This window comes from Vulpes vulpes, chromosome 12 (assembly GCF_048418805.1).
Source record: "Vulpes vulpes isolate BD-2025 chromosome 12, VulVul3, whole genome shotgun sequence".
Classification (NCBI taxonomy): domain Eukaryota; kingdom Metazoa; phylum Chordata; class Mammalia; order Carnivora; family Canidae; genus Vulpes; species Vulpes vulpes.
This window is the reverse complement of record NC_132791.1, coordinates 115853567-115869557: the sequence shown is the minus strand read 5'-3', so window position 1 is coordinate 115869557 and position 15991 is coordinate 115853567. Positions and strand designations below refer to the sequence as shown.

The following is a 15991-nucleotide window of genomic DNA, read 5'->3' as shown; positions in this document are numbered from 1 at the left end:
AAAAGTAATTCCTACTCAGAATATACATTTTTAAGCAAAAGGGGACTTAAATATTGTTCTAGAATTTTTTGCTTTTCAAAAAATTTGCCATATTGTGGAGATTTTCCTTTTTTTTTTTTTTTTTTTTAAATATTTTATTTATTCATTCATGAGAGACACATAGAGAGAGAAAGGCAGAGGGAGAAGCAGGCTCCATGCAGGGAGCCCGATGTGGGACTCGATCCCGGGTCTCCAGGATCATGTCCTGGGCCAAAGGCAGGCGCACTAAACCGCTGAGCCACCCAGGGATCCCTGTGGAGATTTTCCATGTTAATACACCATATCGGTCTCCCTGAATTTTTTTTCTACATAAGATTTCATAATTATGTTTATCTAATAAATTTATATTGATAATCTTCTAGGTTACTTCTGATTTTTAATATTAGAAACTGCTGTAGTGACTATCCATTATTGAGTTTCTAAATATTTCTTTAGAATAAACTCGTAGAAATGAAATGTGCTGGGTCAGAGGACTCATACATTTAAGTTTTAAAAATATATAATTAGCACATTGCCCACCAAAAAATTTGCTTCTACCCACGCTCACGGTCCTTGTCTAGTTTGTTGATTTAAATACGATTCCTTGTTACCTTAGGTAGGAATTAGGTTGGCATCTGTCTGCAGCCCCACTTTTATTGAACACAAGCTATATGCCCAGTGCCGGGGAGTTCAGGCCAACCCAGTGTACTCAGAATCTGCTGATCTAACTGAAGGTATAAGCCTCTGGGAATCATTAGGCAAACCATTATTTCATTCTTGAGGAGACAAGAAAGGGAACTGAGAATGGGAAGGGACTTTAGAGCAAATTGGTGCCTCTGCAATATCCTAAGCCACACTTTTATCTTATTCAGGGCCTGATGCCCAAAAGTGTTGCTAAAATCATGTAATCTCTGGTTCAAGGTAAGCGTTCTGTTTGAAGTTGCACCGATAAGTCTGGGTAGAGAATTATATTTTCCTTTTAAAAATAGAATCTGGGGGATCCCTGAGTGGCTCAGCGGTTTAGTGCCTGCCTCTGGCCCAGGGCGTGATCCAGGAGTCCCGGGATCGAGTCCCACGTCGGGCTTCCTGCATAGAGCCTTCTTCTCCCTCTGCCTGTGTCTCTGTCTCTGTCTCTCTCTCATGAATAAATAAATAAAATCTCTCTCTCAAAAAATATATAAAATAAAAATAAAAATAGAATCTGTATATAAAAACTACATGGTTAAACTATCTGCACATGTTGGTTATTTAATATCATACATTGTGTTGGATTTTTTTTCTTTGCAGTTAATGTGATAAGTGAAAGTAATGAGATTGGTAATTAGTTATAAGTGGCATAGTCTCTTTAATAGTGTTAGGTGGTGATGAAAAGTATTAGGTAGTAATTAGAGTTCAAGTCCCTGAGTGGAGTTTTTGAGAAATCAATAATGGAGAATAGTAATTAGAAGTAAAAGGGTTTTTTCTTGGGGCCATTATCTAGTGATGATATGTTTCTTTAAAAAAAAAAAAAAGAAAAGAAAAAGTGTAGGTTTCCGATTTCTGATTTCTCTTTAAAAAAAAACATTTAAAAGCTTCACTCTGTATACTTGTAAAACTGTTAAACGTCTTCAAGTTTCTGTGTTCATGGGTTTCTGAACTTGAAGCTTTAAGAAGACATTAAGAAATTAAAGTCTTAAGCTTTGGAAATAAATTGATGTCTATCAATTATAGAGGCAGAAACCGAGAGCCAGAGAGGTGAATAAACTTGCTTAAGATCAACATAGCCAAATAATGTTGGTCATCAGGCTAGAACCCAGGTCTCCAGACCTGATGTCCTTCCCACCATATCTACTGCTCCCTTAGCCAATGTGGAGCCTTTTAAAACTGTAATCAGATTTTACTTGTTTTATGTTCAACTCAGCATACTGAATACTCATTTTGAAGCATAAAGCTTATTTTAATCATGTTTTAGCGTATGAAAAAGTTTGAAATGAAAAACACATCCATGGATGAGGATAAGTTGAGGTCTACAGAGCTAAAAATACTTAGTCATTCATAGTTCTATATGCTTAGAGTTTTCTGCCTAATTGGAAATTCACGTTCCTGAGTGTTAGAAAAGCGTCTGTTCCGAGTAGAATTAGGCTGAGGCGCTGTTCTTGGTACCTTTTTTCTTTTTATAAATTCAGCCATTTCCAAGCATAATTTTATTCTTCTTTATTGTGATCATAGTCCTTTCCAATTTTTTTCTGTTGACCATTGAGCCTTGGCAGAAGCAAAGGCAGGAGTGAGGCCAATGAGAAAGCTATTATGAATGGACTGTATGGCAGCTGTACAAGGATGCTGTTGCTTTCCCAGAGCTAAGCACGTTTCTTTTTGGCATTGTTTTGAGTGATGCTCAAATGTACAGGCAGAAGTAAACAAAAGGAAGCCATTTTTGCTGTTGCAAGACTTGGAAGGCAAAATAAAGTTGGCCAAATGGAGGACACACTGAGCAGGAAAATATTTTAGCTGTTCAGAAATTTTTTGGTGAACATTTTTGAAGCTCAGAGTGCCCATTTATGCTTTAGCTAACTATGCCAAATTATTTTTTTTTAATTTTTATTTATTTATGATAGTCACAGAGAGAGAGAGAGGCAGAGACACAGGCAGAGGGAGAAGCAGGCTCCATGCACCGGGAGCCCGATGTGGGATTCGATCCCGCGTCTCTAGGATCGCGCCCTGGGCCAAAGGCAGGCGCCAAACCACTGCGCCACCCAGGGATCCCAACTATGCCAATTTAAAGTTTTCCTAGAGGTTGTACATATTGAGAGCATTTCTTTGTAGAAAATTTTAATATCAAAAGAATAGGTCTACTTATATATTTTCTTTATGGTCTTTGTTAGTGTTAAAAACTCGAATTGTTAGTGGAATAATGATTTCCTTGGTCATGTGATGATTCATCTCAAAAAGATCTTGAGAAAAGCAGACAGTTAAACTGCAAATGGTATTTATAAGGTCATTTGAAGATGGGACAAATAATATTTGTGGCACGCACATGGTACTAGCTTGAAAATCCAAGCAAATCAAGTGTTTTGAGACATTTTAAAATTTGTGATATTTTATTTTTTTAAGGATTTATTTGCTTATTCATGAGAGACACAGAGAGAGAGGCAGAGACATAGGCAGAGGGAAAAGCAGGCTCCTTGCAGGGAGCCCGATGTGGGACTTGATCCTGGATCCTGGGATCAGATTGACCCGAAGCCAGACGCTCAACTGCTGAGCCACCCACGAGTCCCAAATTTGTGATATTTTAAATCTGGTATGTTATAAGGTGTGTTACGTTTTCCAATTAATTGCCATTAGCGTTTATGATTATGTGTTATAAGTTGGGCATTGTATGTAAGACTAAGCAATTTTAGTTTTCGTTTTCTTGTCCAAAGGAAGTGTATCTTTTTTTTCCAGATGTATTAGGCAAATATTGCATTTTAATCTATATTCTGTGAGGTTAATGCATTTACCTTTAATAGAACATATGGATTGGTGTGTGTAGCCCTTAATGTAAGTGTAAACTCTTTATTGGGAGTTCTGCTGGATTTGGACCTTTGAAGGGGTGGATACTGTAGCTTTTGCGAACACGGGTCCCCCTATTCTTGAGTTCCTGCTGCTTTTTCTCTGTCCTTTGGTCATCATTTAGAGACCATGCAGGATTGGGAAGGTAGCAGTGTCATGAGCCAGGATGGTAGGAATTATGGTACCAGTTTCTGGGAGTCCTCAAAAGGATGTGTGGTCTACCACTCGATCTTCAATACGTAATTCCTGCCTACCTGAAGATAAGCCTGGTCAAGGTGAATGGCAGTGGGGAGCAGAACTAACACATCTTGAGTACCCACTTTATTGGAAGCTGTGCAGGCCTTTTCTAAGTGTTTACTGTGAGGTAGGTATTTTCTGTTTTTGCCAATTAGAAGAGCTGAGGCTCAGAGGTTAAGAAATTTAGTGAAGGTAAATGACCGAAATGGAACATTTGATGTAGTTGGTTGATGTAGTCTTATCAAAATATGAAAACATTTGCTCCTTTTTCATTTTAATTGAAAATTTTTTTAAGTTTTTTTTAAGTTTTAAGCTTTTGCTTGTGTTTTATTGTAATGTCTCATTGTTAATTCCCGCCTATTCCACATCTCTCTCTTGCTCTCTCCACTTTGCTCTTTCCGTTTTAGTCTCACTGATCTTTTTATTCCTCAGACAAATCCCAGACCTGTTCCCACTTTCGGATTGTTGGATTAGTTAGTTATCTGGGCTTCTGTTCCAGTGATACTACATGGCTAGTTCCTGTAATTAATCAATCAATTAATTAATTAATTAATTAATGTTTCTTTCTTTTTCCCTTCCCTTCCCTTCCCTTTATTTTATTCATTCATTCATGAGAGACTCAGAGAAACAGAGAGGCAGAGACATAGGCAGAGGGAGAAGCAGGCTCCATGTAGGGAGCCTGATGCAGGACTGGATCCGGGACTGGATCCGGGACTCCAGGATCACGCCCCAGACTGATGGCAGGCGCCAAACCTCTGAGCCACCCAAGGATCCCCCTCCGTCCTGTAATTTCAACTCTTAGTCCAAATTCACCTCAGAGAAGCTTTACCTAATCACTATTCTAAAGGAGTGTTGAACATTTTTTTTTACTCCATTATTCTATTTTAATTCTCTGCCTAGAGCCCATTTTTCTTTTGTTGTTATTGAAGTATTATTGACATGTAACATTATATGTTAGTTTCAGGTGTATAGCATAATAATGAATTATTCAATATTTGTATACATTGCAGAGTGATCACTACAAGTATAGTTATCATCTGTCACCATATAAAGTTACAGAGCTGTCCTCACAAATTTTTTTTCTATGAGAACTTTCAAGATTTACTCTCTTAGCAACTCTCAAGTATGCAATACAGTATTATTGACTATATAGTCACAAAGCATTACATTCCCATGACTGAACTTTGTGCTTTTAAACTCCCCTCATCCATTTTGCTGACCGTGGCAGCTACCAATTTGGTTCTCTGTGAGTTTTGTTTTGTTTGCTTATTTTATTAGATTCTACATATAAGTGAAATCAGACAGTATTTGTTTTTCTCTGGGTGTTTCACAGCAGAATATCCTCAAGGCCCACCTTTGCTATCACAGATGGTGAGGTTTCATTCCTTTTTAGGGCTGAGTAGTATTCTGTTGTACATACATATCGCATCTTTATCCTCGGTCCATGGACACTTCGGTTGTTTCCATATGTTGGCTATTGTAGATAGTGCTGCAGTGAATATAGGGGTGCATGTGTTTTCAAATTAGTTTTATTTTCTTCAGATAATTATCCACAAGTGGAATTATTGGATTGTATGATGGTTCTATTTTTAATTTTTTTTTAGGAACATCCATACTGATTTCCATATGGCTGCATCAATTTACATTCCCACCAAGAATGCATGAGGGTTCCCATTTCTCTGCATCCTTGCCACCACTTATTTCTTGTCTTTTTGATGCTAGCCATTCTGACGGATGTAGGGTAATATCTCATTGTGGTTTTAATTTGCATTTTCCTGATGATGAGTGATGTTGAGCATCTTTTCATATGCCTGTTGGCCATCTGTGTGTCTTTGGAAAAAATGTCTGTTGAGATCCATTGCTCACATGAAAATCAGATTGTTTGTTATTGAGTTTTGTGAGTTCTTTAACATTTTGAATGTTAACCCCCTTATCAAATACACAATTTGCAAATATCTTCTCCCTTTCGGTAGGTGGCCTTTTCATTTTGTTGACGGTTTCCTTTACTGGGGAGAAACTCTTTAGTTTGATGTTGTCCCCTTTAATTTTCCTTTTTTTGCCCTTGCTTTTGGAGGCAGATCTAAAAAAATTACCAAGACCATTGTCAAGGAGCTTAACACCTGTGTTTTCTTCTAGGAGTCTTATGGTTTCAGGTCTTAGACCCTCATAATTTCTTTTTCTCTTCTGATTCTTTCTGCATATAATGTCCAATTAGCTGTGAAAATAAAAACCTCCAGTTATAGATCTCTTGTGGCCTTTGCTGGGTCTTGATCTCTTACTCGTGTCAGTCTCCCCTACCTTCCTTCATGAGCTAACCTCATCAGGAAGTGGTCATTATAATTATTTTTATTATAAACATATATTCTGTAAAAATTCTGAATTATAAACAACTGACTTACAAATGAGGTTTTGAAACGCAACACTTATAAATTGGAGACTATATTAGTATGAATTCTTAAACTCTTGCACTTAGAATATAGTTGTTTTCTGAGGTAGAGTCTGTTTTCTTGGCTGTGTTAGGCTTGAAACCTTTGTTAGGATGAGCAGCTTCCTAAAACACTGTTGAAATATTCATATATCACATATTTTTGTTGATTCAGCTTGTGTTTTAGTAGGATTATATATGGGGCTGTTTTTTAACAGTTCAGGAAATAGTGTACAGAGAATAAAATGCCTAGCTTTTTAAAATTTTAATATTATCTGACTCGTCATTTGAAGAATCATTGATGATTAATTATTAAATGGGAATGTTGCAGTTACTCAGCTGGACCTAATGTTTCCACTTCTGGGGGATCTATCTGAAGGAAATAATCTGATGTATAAAAGAATAACATGCCCTGCGAAGTTCATCACAGTGATACTTGGAATAGTAAAGATTTGAAAACAACATAAATGTTAAAACAGAGTAGGAGTGTGGTTAAGATATTCTAGGGTATATCCATAGAATGGAATCATTAACACATCTCAAGCTTATAATGAGCTTTTGTAGACACAAGGAAATAGATGTTTTTAAATGTGAAATAAAAAGCAAAAGTTCAGATTTTGCTTCTACCACTGTTAGACAATGTTAGGTTGTTTCAAACCAAATATATTGCTGACAGCTAGAAAACCTAGAAAGCATTGAAGGGCTATAAAGGCAGTAAGGAATTATGGGTCCAAGTTCTGGAAGATAAGGAAAGCTCTGAGAAGTTAGCCTGATGTTTGAGACTGCCTTGTTCATGAGGTCATGGCTGATTTTGGAAGTGACGGTTTAGAGGCTGAGTGGAGTTTTCAAAAGGCTGATGTCAAGGAGGACAAAAAATTGGAATTAGAGCCTGCCAAGGTAGAGGGTCCCGGGAAACTCTTGGTTTGGGGGTTGGGTTCCTCAGGGCCTAAACTGTAGGGTAAGGGTGAAACAGAAGTAGACTAGTCTTTACAGAGACTGAAATCCAGCTTTTCAGTCTGCTCAGTTCTGGATCAGATTAAGATAATATAGATTCCTGATGTCCCTATGTTATCTGCTTGCCAGAAGCAAAAGTAAACTCTTTCTGAGTAACATCATCCATGGCCTCAGATTGTGTCTATAATTTTTTTTTATATCAGCGTTCAATAAAAAATAACCAGGCATATGAAAAGATAAAATGCAACTGGAAAGCAAGAGGAAAAGTTGACAATAGAAACATACCCACAGGACAGGCAGAGATACTTGAATTATCAGTCACGGACTTCAAAAAATCTATGGGTAATATGTTAGAAGAACTAAAGACAAAATTGATAATTTTGACAGATTTGAAATAGAAATTCTGAAACTGAAGAACACAACTGATTTTTAAGAACTTAATGAATGGTTTTAACAGCATAGATAGAGCTGAAAAAAAAATTAGTAAAGTGAAAGATAAATTAGGAAAAAATCTAGACTAAACCACTGAGAGGCAGAGGATGGAGAAGACAGAGAAGAGTGTTTTTACAAATAGAAGGTTTGTGTCAAGCATTTGCTCATTTTGTGTGTCCAATGGTAAATTCTCCCAGTATTTCACACTTTCTCATTTATGTTTGTTCTGATCAGTGATCTTGGATGTTACTATTCTAATTGTTTTGGGGCACCACAAACCACATCCATAAAAACTAGTGAACTTTTAAAAGTAAACTCTAAAATAAAAAAATAAAAGTAAGCTCTATGCCCAATGTGGGGCTTGAATTCACAACCCCAAGATTAAGAATTGTATGCTCTACTAACTGAGCCGGCCAGGTGCCCCTGAAATGGCAGACTTAACCGATAAATAGTCTTTGTGTTCTGACTACTAACCAGCTGTTCCCCATCTCTCTCCCTCTTGTTTGGCCTATTTCCTGAGACACAACAATATTGAAATTTAGTGGTGGGTTCATGGGGGTTAAGGAAAGAAGCCGTCTCCATAACATAAAAGTGCAGGTTGGAGCAGCAGGTGCTGATGTAGAAGCTGCAGCAAGTTATCCAGAAGATCTAGCTAAGGTAGTCAGTGAAGGTGGTTACACTAAACAGATATTTCAGCACAGACTGAACAGCTTTCTATTGGATGAAGATGCCATCTAGGGCTTTCATAGCTAGAGAGAAGTCAATGCCTGGCTTCAAAGCTCAGTCTGACTCTCTTGTTAGGAGCTCATGCAGCTGGTGACTTTAACTTGAAGCCAGTATACTCATTTATCCTTCAAAATCCTAGGGCCATTATGGATTATGCTAAATCCACTCTGCCTGAGCTCTGCAAATGAAACAAAACCTGAAAAACAGCACAGCCATTTACAACATAGTTTACTGAATCTTTTAAGCCCACTGTTGAGACCTACTGCTCAGAAAATTTACTTAAAAACATTACTGCTTATTGACATTGCACCTGGTCTGATGGTGATGTATAATGGGATGAATGTTTTCACATCTGCTAACACAGCATCCATTCTGCATCCCATAGACCTGAGAAATAATTTTAATTTTCAAGTCTTATTTAAGACATAGATTTTATTTTATTATTTTTTAAAGATTTTATTTTTATTTATTCATGACAGACACAGAGAGGCAGAGACACAGGCAGAGGGAGAAGCAGGCTCCATGCAGGGAGCCCGACATGGGACCCAATCCCAGGTCCCCAGGATCACACCCCGGGCCGAAGGCAGTGCCAAACCGCTGGGTCATCGGGGCTGCCCTAAGACATAGATTTTATAAGGCTATTGCCATAGATAGTGACCTCTGATGGATCTAGGCAAAGTCAACTGAAAAACCTCTGGAAAGGATTTACCATTCTAGATGCCATTAAGAACATTTGTGGTTCACAGGAAGAAGCCAAAATAACATTAACAGGGGTTGGGAAGAATTTGATTGCAACTGTTATGTAGACTTTTGGAGGTGTTCAAGACTTCAGTGGAGGAAATACCTACAGTTGTGGTGGAAATAGCAAGAGAATTAGAATCAGAAGTTGAGCCTGAAGGTGGGACTGAATTGTTGCAGTCTCATAATAAAACTTGAATGGATGAGGAATTGCTTTTTATGGTTGAGCAAAGAAAGTAGTTTCTTGAGATGCAATCTACTCCCAGGGAAGGAGCTATGAAGATTGTTGAAGTGACAGCAAAGGATTTAGAATATCATGTAAAGCTTAATTGATAAAGCTGTAGCAGAGTTTGAGAGGATTGAAAGGTTTTGAAAAAATTACTACTATGAGTATAATGCTATCAAATAGCATCACATGCTATAGAGAACTCATTTATGAAAGGAACAGTCGAGGTAGTAGACTTCACTCTTGACTTATTTTAAGAAACTGCCACAGCCACCCCAGCCTTTAGCATCTACCTCTAATCAGTCAGCAGCCACTAAACATTGAGGCAGGACCCCCCCACCACAAACAGGTTACAGCTCACTAAAAGCTTAGGTGATGGTTAGCATTTTTTAGTAGTAAAGTATTTTTTAATTCAGGTATGTTCGTTTTTAAAGACCTAATACTATTTTATACTTAATAGACTACAGTATAGTATAAATATAACTTTTATATTTACTGGGAAACCAAAATACTAATTTGATTCACTTGATTGAGATATGTGCTTTATTACAGTGGTCTGGAATCAAACCTGGGATATCTTGAAGTATTCCTGTATATTCTGGATATATACATTTGGATATTTATGTATTACAGATACATTCTTTGGTTCTGTTCATGTGTTTTTACTCTTTATAAGGTATAAACAGGAGTTCTTACAAAGTATAATTTTTTTTTAAGATTTATTTTTGTATTCATGAGAGACACAGAGTGAGAGAGAGGGAGAGGCAGAGACACAAGCAGGCTCCATGCAGGGAGCCCGACGTGGGACTCAATCCTGGGTCTCCAGGATCACAACTGGGTGGAAGGCAGCACTAAACCGCTAAGCCACCCGGGCTGCCCGATAAAGTAGAATTTTAATTAACTTTTTGTATATGTGGTTAATGCTTTTTATAGTCCTGTTTAAGAAAGTTTTCCCTTTTGTGAAGATACTTCTTTTTATATTAAAGCTTTATAGATCTGCCTTTCACATTTAGGTCTATAACCCAAGGTCTACTTTTTGGCGTTTGTGTGTGTGTGTGTGTGTGTGTGTATGTGTGGTTTTGTTATGTCTGTTTTGTTTTATTTTGGTATGGTGTAAGGTGAGGGGTTTAGTTTGATTTTTTTTTTTTTTTTTCTGTATGGATACCCGATTGTTCCACTACTGTTTTTGGAAAAGACCACTTCTTTGTGATAAATGAAGGGTCTATATCATGTGGGTCCGTTTCTAGACTTTTCTCTCCCACTAATTTATTCTTCCCAGACACCGAAAAATCCACATATATAGTACAAAAAAAGATGATAGGAGTAAGTACAAATTTATCAGTCATTAAAACAAATATAAAATGTACTAAACTTGCTAGTTAAAAAACAAAGATTGTTATAGTGGATTTTAAAAATACAGCTACATGTTCTTTAAAAGAAAGCTACATAAAACATAACTCAGAGAAGTTGAAAGTAAAAGATGGGAAAAAGAATTATCATGCAAATTCTGGAGGTCTTTGTTTTGTTTTTAAGCAACCTCTACACCTAGTGTGGGGCTAGAGGTCATTTATATGGCAAGGAATGATGTCTCAGTTGAGCTACATGGTTCACTGAGTTCAGGGCCATTTTGCTCCCAGACCCTAGTGGCTGTTAAGGACTTTGGCCTCTACATCACTACCCACGGCAGCCGTGTTCTTTATTTCTATCCTTCGGAATTTTCTGTATTGTGTTTGGGGTGAGCCAAGCATTTAAAAGCTAGTCCTAATTCATCTAGCACTTCTTTTTATTTGTTTAAAGATTTTGTTTCTCTATTAGAGAGAGAAAGAAAGAGAGTGCAAAAGTGGGGGGCAGGGAGAGGGAGAAGCAGGCTCCTTGATTTTAGGACCCCAGGGTTGAGCCCAAGGCAGAAGGCAGAGGCTTAACTGACTGAGCCACCCAGGTGCCCCCATCTAGTACTACTTAGGCGTTAGTGCGATGTCTCCTTCCACCTGCCATGTTTAGTCTGCTACATAATTTTTCTTTTCTTTTTTCTTTTTTTTTTTTTTTAAGATTTATTTTTAAGTCCTCTCTAAACTCACCATGGGGCTCAAACTCAACAACCCCTAAATCAAGAGTCACCCACTTCCCTGACTGAGCCAGCCAAGGGCCCCGTAGTCTGCTATGTAATATCTGGACCATTAGTCTCTTGTATGGTTTTAAGAGCCCACCCTTTTAGGGGAACCACTAAAAATGTAAAATAATTGCCCGTGGGCAGGGGTGTTATGGATCATTTCTTATGGTCTTGTGCATTTTTTTTACATTTCTGCAACAGAGCACATATTTTACAACTTTCTTTTTTTTTTAAAACTTGAAAAAGGAAATTGTCCTTAAGATCCTCCAAGTAATAGCCCTTCTTTTCCGTTTGTTGCAGGTGGTGCGGTTGTGTCAGAACCCAAAGCTGGCGCTAAAGAATAGCCCACCTTATATCTTAGACCTGCTGCCAGATACCTACCAGCATCTCCGCACTATCTTGTCAAGATATGAGGGGAAGATGGAGACACTTGGAGAAAATGAGTATTTTAGGGTGTTCATGGAGAATTTGATGAAGAAAACTAAGCAGACCATAAGCCTCTTCAAGGAGGGGAAAGAAAGAATGTATGAGGAGAATTCTCAGCCTAGGTAATGGCAAATACTACACAAATACTTATTCAGGTCTGTGACCGCCTAAATGGGTAACACACAGAACTATAGCTAAATTGGTTTTAAATTTTAGGTCAACGAAAATGCAAAGTTGACATTTGATTGAAAGATGCATTGTAAAAAAAAAAAAAAAAAAAGATGCATTGTATATAAAACGTTGCTTTGGAGGATATTAAACCACCCTATCTTTGATAGATTGATAGATTTGTTTACCTCTGAGAAGTCAGTGACTTTTAGTCCTGAAGATGAGTTGGAGGCAGTAGGTCTTTTTTCTTTTTAAGATTTTATTTATTTATTCAGAGAGAGAGAGGCAGAGACACAGGCAGAGGGCAAAGCAGACTCCATGCAGGGAGCCTGACGTGGGACTCGATCTCAGGACTCTAGGATCACACCCTGGGCTGAAGGCAGGCGCTAAACTGCTGAGCCACCCAGGGATCCCCTGGCAGTAGGTCTTTTAGAGACCCCAAATCATGAAAGTTTGAGGATAGGTGGGAGTTTGCAAGAAGGTTGAGGTTAAGTTGAGATTGAGAGTAAATAATAAGAGGGTAGATTGTGCCAGATTTATTAGGCAAGTTACAAGTATGGGACAATAAGTAGAAAAGTCAGTAGTTAGGCAACCTTTTTTTTTTTAATCAAAGTGAAATCACATTTATTTTACAGTTAACTTTTCCAACAGAATAACTATTGATAAATATTTGAGGGACCTTTATGTATTCTTTTATACTTGTTACTATATTGGGTATCCCATGTATCACTAGTTTGGCTGTTAATTATGAGCTCGGAAGGAAATGGGTTGATGGTAGGTATGGTTGTATTTGGTTTGGTCCAATTAGAAATATTAACTCATCTAGGATAAATAATGTGAATTCACATTAGAACTTTGTAGGTAGTAAATTACTCTCAAGGAGAGACATGCATTAGGAAGGACAGTAATTTCTGAGGGCATTAAGTTAGCATGTGTTACTCAAGCAGTAACTTACTAAATGGTATCCTTGTAGCCTGCCTACTACTACTTTGATTCTTTTGGCTTAGATTCTGGAAACCCTCATGTCTCAGTTAAAACTTTACTCACGTCATTCATATCACCTTTACTCTGACAAATTGCTCACGTTTGGTCTAGATTATCAGTCTTTTCTCATTAAAAAGACTTCTGGTGATTAAATCTGTAGGAACCTTTTAATTTCTAGTTTATATGAAAATGAACTGTATTTCTTTTAAATATTTAAATTTTATGATTTTTGTTGAGATAAAACTGTGACTATGGACCATAGCTACCTGGTGGTATTGTATTGCTGAGTTTAAAAAAAAAATAATATTATTACTTTATTTAATTTTAAAATTTAATGTAGCATCTACAGCAAACTAGGTTCTAATTGTAGGAGATGAAAAGGACTTATATGCTGGGATACATGCTTTAATAGAAATACATATAAAATGCTGTGTGAACATAGGTTTGCCTAGTGGCATCAGGGCATGTGGCACAGAGGGAGTGTTAGGTGAGCTGGGTTTTAGAAAATTTCTACTTGCCCTTCTAATCAGAGAAGTGAAAACAAGACTTAACACACGAGCATGAAAATGCAGGCTGTGTATGTTTAAGGAACATGAGCAGTCTGGTTTGGCTAGAGTTGTGGGGAAGACAAGTGAGCTGTGAGGACAGGTTAGAGTCAGGATGTAAGTGTTCTTTTACCTCTAGACATTCTCATGTAGATATAGGCTGCCATAGAACAAATTTTTTTTTTTTTAGGAGCACTTTTATAGTGAAATAAAAATTTTAGATTTTCCAGTCTTAGAGCATACTGAACATTGTTCCAACTTTTTCTTTTTTTTTTTTTTAAACAATGAACTGTTCATCCCTGAGAGGCAGGCAGTATGGTGTACTGTTTAAGAGGATGGACTCTGAAGCCTGCATTTGAGATTTTACTTACTTACTTACTTATTTATTTATTTATGCGAGAACAGAAGCAGAGAGGGGCAGAGGGCAAGGGAGAAGCAGACTCCCCCCCTCCCCCACTGAGTGGGGAGCTTGATGCAATGTGGGGCTCAATCCTAGGACCTTGGGATTATGATGTGAGCCAAAGGCAGATGCTTAACCTACTGAGCCACCCAGGCACTCCTGAAGCCTGCATTTGAACCTTAATTTTGCTACTTAGCTCTGTGATCCCTCAGTTCCTTCATCTATAAAATGAGATAGTAGTAGTAGTACTTTCTTTGTAGGGTTACTGGTTGTTGGGAGTGAGTGAGTAAATGTTCAGTACTTAGAATAGTGATCAGCACAATGAAAGTGGTAAGTGGGTTAGCTCTGATTTTAATCATAATCCTCATTTTCTTTACTATAGACAAATAGGTTATTAAATCAAGCTGTGTAGTAATGATATTGTCAGACCATAATGAAGTACATACATAGACCAATTTGCCCCTATTAAGTAACCTCACACTATTGCTTTCAAGTTCTTTTGCATTTTTTTAACCTGTCAGTATATTTGTCTGTATCAGTTTTATTCCCCATAATATGAAGTTTTTAATTCACTTTAAATCCATACAGCTAGGTTGGTACAAGGTATATGTAAAGTGAGAATAAATAAATTTCAGTTGAGATTCAGATTTATTTTTACAAAGGAAAATGTATGGCTTTACTGTATGACTTTTGAGATCTGTATTTCAGTTCCTTAAATACTTTTTTTCCTAATCAGTTCTTTTAAATTAAGATATTAACATATCATAAAATTCTCACTTTTACAGAATGTAATTACCCTTTTACAGAATGTAATTCGGTGGTTTTTGTTATGTTCACAAAGTCATGTAACCATCCCCACTATCTAATTTGAGAATGTTTCCATCATCTCAACAAGAAACTCCACACTCATTAGCAGTTACTGCTCATTCCCCACTCCTGCTCCCCTGGCAGTCACAAATAACTGCTTTCTATCTCTGAAGATTTGCCTGTTTTAGATGCTTCACGTAAGTGGACTCATAATGTGTGGGCTTTTTTGTCTGGCTTTCCTAGCGTATGTTTTCACAACTCATTCATGTTAGAGTGTGGGGCAGTACTACTTCATTCCTTTTTAATGGCCAGGTAATATTTGATTGCATGGATATGTACTGCATTTTGATTATGGACGTTTGGGTTGTTTCCACTTGATATAATGAATAATGCTGCTGTGAACATCTGTGTACAAGTTTTTGTGTGGCTGTATGTTTTCAGTTCTTTGGGTAAATACCTGGGAATGGAATTGCTGAGTCATATGGTAATTCTATGTTTAACTTTTTGAGGAACCATTAGATTGTTTACCACAGTAGCATTTTACATTCCTCCAGTGTATGAGGAGGGTTCCAGTTTCTCACCATTTGTTATTTTTTTGTTTTTGTTTTCGATTTTTATGACCATCCTACTGGGTATGAAGTGGCTATTATTGTGGTTTTGATTTGCATTTCCCTAATGAGTAATAATGTGAGCATTTTTTTCATGTATTGCCATTTGTATATCTTCTTTGGAGGAATGTCTGTTCATATCCTTGCCCATTTGGGACTATTTTTCTTTATATTGTTGAGTTGTAAGAGTTCTTTACATGATTCTGGATACTAGACCATTATTAGATATGTGATTTACAAAATTTTATTCCCAATATGTGGGTTGTCTTTTCACTTTTTTTTTTAGTGTCATTTGAAGCACAATTTTAATTTCGATGAGGTCCATTATTTTTTATTTGGTTACTTATGCTTTTGATACATGGCTAGGAAACCATTGCTTTAATCCAATGTCATGAAGATTATGCCTGTGCTCATTTTGATTTCATTTTTGTATGTGGTCAAAGGTAAGGGTCCCTTTGCATATGGGTGTCCTTTAGTGCCAGCATTATTTATTAAAAAGAACATTTTTTCTCCATTGAGTTGGCTTGATGCCCTTGTCAAAAGTCAGTTTGCCATGTGTATGAAGGTTTATTTCTGGCTTCTGTCTCTTCTTTCTATTGGTCATGTATCTATCCTCAGACCGGTACCCACACCATCTTGATTACTGTAGCTTTTGTAGT

At 37.2% G+C, this 15991-nt stretch overlaps 1 protein-coding gene across 1 annotated transcript in view; it reads left to right on the top strand.

Annotated features, from left to right (window-relative positions):
* CBL (Cbl proto-oncogene) overlaps positions 1–15991 on the top strand; it is a 77723-nt gene that overhangs the window by 7744 nt on the left and 53988 nt on the right. Inside the window, exon 2 of the mRNA XM_072729649.1 lies at positions 11695–11942. Within this exon, the coding sequence (XP_072585750.1) occupies positions 11695–11942 (248 nt within the window). The remainder of the gene's footprint in view (positions 1–11694; positions 11943–15991) is intronic.